The 6,644-nt window shown below is 38.9% G+C and overlaps 1 protein-coding gene across 1 annotated transcript; it reads left to right on the top strand.

Moving 5' to 3' along the window:
• Positions 1-5,686: 5,686 nt before the first annotated feature.
• BDW43DRAFT_295747 (uncharacterized protein) lies at positions 5,687-6,283 on the top strand (the record flags this gene model as incomplete). The annotated part of the gene is made up of 1 exon (XM_032044094.1): positions 5,687-6,283. A coding segment is annotated over one exon (234 nt), but the record flags the coding sequence as incomplete, so codon positions are not given.
• Positions 6,284-6,644: the final 361 nt, after the last annotated feature.

Here is a 6,644-nt window from a genome sequence, read left to right as displayed (position 1 = left end):
AGTGTCCGGGAATCAATAGGCCTGACTAAAACCCTAGACAGGTGAGAAACCCTAAAGGTGGTCTAGAGATGCTCTGGCTTTCTAGAAAGGCTGCGGTTCAGCTGAATAATCAAGAATTCCAGAAAAGGCTTAATATATATTAGATAGATCAGTAGAAGCCAGGATACTGCCTCTAGCAGAGCCCTAATAGCCTTACAGACCTGACCAGTCTGGCTAAAGGTCTTTGAATAGGCCAGGTGAATTAGAAACTGCTGGTGCCTCGGGTCCAGAAAGAGATGCCTGAGACCTGAGGCTGAATTCTGGAACAGGACCTGGTTTAGCTCAGTTCCACGGGCTGGGGCACCACTAGTTATATGATATAGAATGGATAGAGTCTTGAGAAATTGAGATATCTTAGCTAGATAGGCCTTGGCTGGTCTAGGATTTAGCTCCAGAGCTTCCTCCTGATCAGATCAGGTCTTTTGGAACCAGATAGTCTGTTAGGCTGGTCCTAGGATCTTTTGTATCAAAAAGATATCCCAGTGAGACTTTTAGGAATAATTAGTTCTAAAACTGAAATCTCTGGCTGGATTCTGAAAGTCTTTATATCTTGATATCTCTAATAAAGAGATTGAGGCTGCTATCTATCTAAAATAATCAAAATCTAGAAAGAGCTTATTTACCAGTTGATCTGCAAGATCCTGAATTATCCAGTAGAAAAAGCTCTGTAGCTCCTGCTGTGAGATCAGTAGAGCTTAATACTTGAACTAGTAGGGGCCTACTAGAACTACCTGACCTAGGGCTGTACTATTACAGATCAGGAATAGTGCTAGATTTCAGTGGCCCAGCAGGATTCCTAGGGATGTCTCTGCCTGACTGGTACAGTATTGGGTCATCTATTCCCTGATATATTCACTCATAGGCTCTGGGGACTGGATCTGATCCATATATATCTCTTTATATATATAGATTAAAAAGATAAACTGAAAGACTTTTAATATTATAGAATAGATATGGCTAATCTGACTGATATATTTAAAGCAGTCACGGGTATAATCCCTACTAAAGCAGGCCAGAAAGGCATAGAGAGAACAGGTAAATTGATTCTTTAGCCATTTCTCTACCAGGGCTTGGGCTAGATCCTGGACCAGACAGGCTTCTTTTTAAATATCCTGTTTTCTAAATCAGCTAACTCAGTGATTTGGGGGTCTAAAAAGCTCTAGCTTTAATTCATTATCTGAAGAATCTGACCATTCTGCACCTAGCCAAGCACCTGGCTGAGTACCTGGCCGAGCACCTGACCGAGCACCTGGCGCACCTGGCTGACCTGGCTGACCTGGCTGAGAGCCTGCTTCAAGGTCTCTGTTTTGATCCTCTAAATCTTGATTCTCTTGATCAGAATCTGATTCTGATTCTAGATGGTCCTGCCAGTCCGGCTGGAGAACCCTAGAGGGGGTGGTCCCAGCTGGTTAGGTCTGGTATGGCCGGACCTGAGCTAGGAAGGTCTCCAGGGCCTGTAGGATATCAACTTCAGGAGCTGCTAGCTGATAGAGATAGTGGACTGCCTGGAGGCCCTGGGACTTCTGGATGATCTGATCTTGATAGAAATTCAATAGAAAGATTAGAAAAGCTTGAAAGATATAAGTATAGTTTAAAAAGATAATTAGGCTCTGGAGAGATCTAAAGCGCTTTATAGAGGAATTGTCTCTAGTAAATAAATTTAAGGCAAATAATATCTGGATTGGGATCTAAAACAGCTTCTGCTAGTTATTTACTAGAATAGAGTATATTATATCAAATAGGGCCTCTGCCTGATTATGATCCTGCTAGTCTATAGTAAATAGACCCTTTAGAATATCCAGATTCCGGCTATCCAGAAATATTAGATATCAGGTCTCCAGGTGAAAGAAATTGGCCTTATCTAGGGTTCTATAGACTCTAGTCTATAAGGGATAAAAAAGAGTTTTTATCTTAGCAAGAAATAGATACAGATTAGCTGAAAAAAGTTAGGATTTATATTCTCTTGTCCAAGATTAGTTTATTATTGTCTTGCTTGACAGGATATTAGTCAATTGATTTTAAAATTAGACTTATGGTTAATAACTCCTTCCCGCGTAACTTAGCTAAATCAGAGATACCAACTTAATTATTTATAATGAGGATAGTAATAGAAAGTTAATCATGATCTGTAGGTAGAATTTATTAAGGTATGTTCCAACTGTTATCTGGGAGCCATTCATATCTAATTAGGGTTTATACTGACAGCTGATTAACATCCCAGTCTAAACAGTAAGTTAAGATAACATTAATTTATTGGCTAGTTAGCGCGTATTTCATGGTCCAATAACAGAATTAGCAGTCAGTCCCAATCTATTAGGATTGATATAGATACCTGATCATTACCAGCCCAGCCAGCTGCAATAGTTATTCCTAGTCTAAACTAGAAGTAAATAAACAGTATATTAATATAGTATAGATTAACTAGCCCACTGGCAATTATTTTATTGTATTAGGATAACCAGGAGATATCCCAGTAAAATTATATAGAATAGAATTAAATATCACGAATTAACAAGTTCATTATATTCTGTATTATTTCAGGGATAATAGTACTATATATTAAGAAAAGAATTCCTACACACCCAGTTCCATTATAATTCCATTTATATTATATTCTCCCTGACCGTGTCTATTATCCACCATGGAATCCCAGCTGTTCAAAAAGCTTGATGCTGTCTCTATAATTATATGTCGCCAGTGCGCGCACGGCGTGTGGCCCCAGGAGATCACCTATTATTTAAAGAACCGGGTGTATCAGATAGCTGATGCTGATACCGTGGCAATCCAGAATACTGTGGCCCAGTAGGAGGGGATTACTACCAATACTGACACTGTTAAGTTTCCCTATCAGCTGGCATGGCGGATCCCTGAGCTACCCATCCATCCGGATAGATTGCTATATTAGCGGAAGTACCCCTAATGCCGGTATATCGCACGCAGTATTAAGGGTATATGATAGTATTAATACACTGCCCACGGCTGGACCCAGTATCCCCGGGGGGATCGGATCAGCTCCCAGCAATAGATCGCGCGGGAAACCATAGGCAAAAACCTGACTATGCCTAGAGCTTTAACCATAACTAATAAACACTAAAATTACACAGAAAATAAATAAGGCCCTGCAGAATATATATTTACTGTCAGATCTATAATATCTTCTGTTATTATTAAGATATGTATTGTCAAAGTTAAGGATTTTAATAGTTTTCGCGGGTCAGGATTATCTAATCATGCTATTTAATTTTTATAGTTAAAACTAAATCCTTTTTGATTTTTATAGTCAAAACTAAACTGTTTTAGGTTTTTATATAAAACCTAAGTCTATTTTAGAAATAGCAGATATACTTATCTCTTTTAGATTAGTAGTATAGATATTATAATATATTCTTAATATTAATATCTTATTTCAGTCTCTAATTACTTCTAAATTTTCTTAATTATAATATATTACTTCTCTTACATCACGCAGTAGCTATAGCACCCTAATTATCTATTTATCCAGTCTGTAAATAAGGGCAACCGCGAGTATATTTATTAACAGCATAGAAATAAGCATCTAATATAGTTCAATAATAGAGGCAGTAATAAGCTACTTATATAGCTGAGTAGAGTACTAAGTTTAATCAGTATTATATCCCTACTATCACTGTACTGACTAAGATTAATCTACCAGTAACTATCTACTTCTTCTCAGATAAAATAACTATCTCTAGAGAATTAGAATAACTGCTACTGTCTCTCAGTTCTCTAATATTACCAGTTAATTCTGCTTCTGATATTATATTCCTAATTATTTCTAATAAAGAACCATCTGTGCCTGCTTTTTTCCTGACTATCTCTGTTAAGATTACTGTCTGGAGCCCTATTTTATTCTGTAGTTCTGGCTTGCCTAATCTATCTTATCTATATGTTGGCCCGGAATCAGTTAGCCCAGAATTATCTAGCTATTTCTATTATATAGAGATCTCCAGCACAGTCTAAGCTCTTGGCCAGTCTCTGATAGATTAACTCTACTATTATTATAGTTACTGTGAGCACTGTTATAGCTAGCAGCAGGCTAAGTATAATATCTAATATACTGATTATACAGGCCTGAAAGACTATCTATAGCAAATCCAGACTGAAGGCAGGTTTTCTGATATTCTTCAGGTTCTAATAATAGCCAAGAGAAAGAATAATCTGGTGGAGTAAGTTAACAGTAAGTAAAAGTAATAGATCTATTATAATATTTATATAATCTCTCCTGATTCTAATCCTGACCTGATTTATATCTGCCTTACCACTGATTATCATGCGGATACAGTAATAGAGGTTATCTTTAATATTAATAGTATAGTAGGATTTATATCTAGTCTAGTAGTAGCAAAGCAGGAAGTATAATAGAATCTAACTTAGATAGTAGTATTTAATCTTTAGTCCAGTTTATACCTGGATTCCCTTTCAGTTCAGTACTGGGACTAGTATAGTTAATTCTATTAGATCCACTGACTAGTATATAAGATCCTGTACTATATCTTTAGCTAGTTTATTAGATTTAAGAATATCTCTCTTTATATACTATTTCCTTAGCTCTACTGGAAGAAGCAGTAATTAAGCTGCTTATAGAATAAGGATTTTCAGACCTGGATAGATTATATTCTTCTTTTTACTATCTATTAGCATTATAATAGCTCTCTTGTACAGTATTATTTATCTAGCTTTAACCACAGCCAGCTTAATAGTACTGCCTGTGGAATAGAATTATAATTCCAGTAAATAGATCCAGTAACATGGCAGCAGCTTCTGTTCTATTTTCTCCTGCCTGAGATACTGCTGCTGGTATGGGCCAGTATTCTAGAGTCTATCTAACAGCCTGGGCAATAGCAGTTTCAGGACCTGATAATCCTGATCTAGAGTAAGAATCTTAAGATACTTACTAAGACTATAATATGGGATAGCATGGTATAGCTATTTCAGTAGTATTAAAACTATACCAGTATTAGTACCTATCTTTTAGACTAGTTCTATCTGGATATTGACAAGAAGACCTGTTCTGCTGGGTTCTTCCAGATAAAGAATACAGAATACTTTTCTATATTAAGTATAGATCCAGTACAGGAGCCTTTATATCCTGGTAATCCCGGGCTCTAAACAGTAGTATAGCAGTGATATTGCCTGGAGTTCTATATAGAATAGATTAGATAGCAGCAGTTCTATAGATTACTATACTCTTAGATATAGTTCTATCTAATTAGTCTACTCCAGGATACTGGCAGTTTAATACTTAAGATATACTGGGCCTTGTCTTAGTAATAGACTGGATTACTATATAGCCAGTTCTACTCTAGTGTTAAGGAGGTCTTTACTGCTGGGAATATCTATCTATTTACTAATCCTACTCTTAAGTTATTAGTATTAGATCCATAACTCTATAAGACCTAGCAGCATGTTGGGAATAGACTAAGCTATAATTCTATAGTATTAATACAGGTCTATCTCTATATAAAACAGCGGTACTATATAGTCTTATAGAGATTCTATCTAAAGATATTTAGTTTCTGGGAGAAACACCACGTTTCCCAGGATCTCTTTCAGGCTATTTATATTAAGATATATGGATGGAATCTTTACTGAATCCAGATCTCTAGTATCTCTAGCACTGTAGAGTCCTACTTATAGGTTCGACCGTACCCTCCCCCAGGGTACGGGTGGGTCGGGCCCCAGGGCGGCCGCTGAGTGGCAGATGGCCCGCGGTGGGCCCCACCGGGGGGGGGGAGGGTACAGGGTTTTTATATACCCTCCCCCAAAGTCCTTCATTCCTGGGTCAATCAGCATGATTTTAGGATCTGAATTTTTCTTATTTTTTTCTCTAATTTTCTATCCCGCTCCGATTTCCCTGCCGTATTATATGTGATTGGACTGGTCCGGGTCTGATTTCATTAGGGTCTTGTTTTGTTGGGGTCTGCCAAGCCTCCCAGAACGGGTAGTCTATACCCAATCCAGCTATGATGCAGTCTGTTTACCCTAATAGTATCATGCCTCAGGCAGCTAATCCGATTACCTATAAGCTGCCTGATCAACCATATTACCTCCGGAGGCCTGTACCCGGTTCCTATCACCATGATCCAATCGGTGCGCTCGGGTATGGTCCAGTCAGTTATAATCCAGTTGGCCAGTTTGGTCCAGTCAGTCATGGTCATGTTGGTCCGGTCAGATCAGTCGCGGTTGCGCTGGTCAGGTTGGTCATGGTCAGGTCAGGTCAGTCATGGTGGTGTTGGCCATGTTGGTCAGGTCAGTCAGGTCGGTCATGGTCAGGTCAGTCATGATCAGGTTGGTCAGGTCAGGTTGGTCATGGTTGCGCTGTGATGGTGAGGTCAGTCATGATCAGGTTGGTCAGGTCAGGTTGGTCATGGTTGCGCTGGTAATGGTGAGGTCAGTCAGGTCAGTCATGGTGGTCATGGGCATGGTGGTCATGGTCGTGTTGGCCATGTCAGTCAGGTTGGTCATGGTTAGGTCAGTCATGGTCAGGTCAGTCACGATCAGGTTGGTCAGGTTGGTCACGGTTGCGCTGGTCATGTTGGCCAGGTCAGTCATGATCAGGTTGGTCGTGTTGGCCATGTCGGTCA

The sequence above is a fragment of the Aspergillus alliaceus genome (genome assembly GCF_009176365.1).
Source record: "Aspergillus alliaceus strain CBS 536.65 unplaced genomic scaffold BDW43scaffold_167, whole genome shotgun sequence".
Classification (NCBI taxonomy): Eukaryota; Fungi; Ascomycota; class Eurotiomycetes; order Eurotiales; family Aspergillaceae; genus Aspergillus; species Aspergillus alliaceus.
This window is presented reverse-complemented; position numbering and strand designations above follow the sequence as displayed.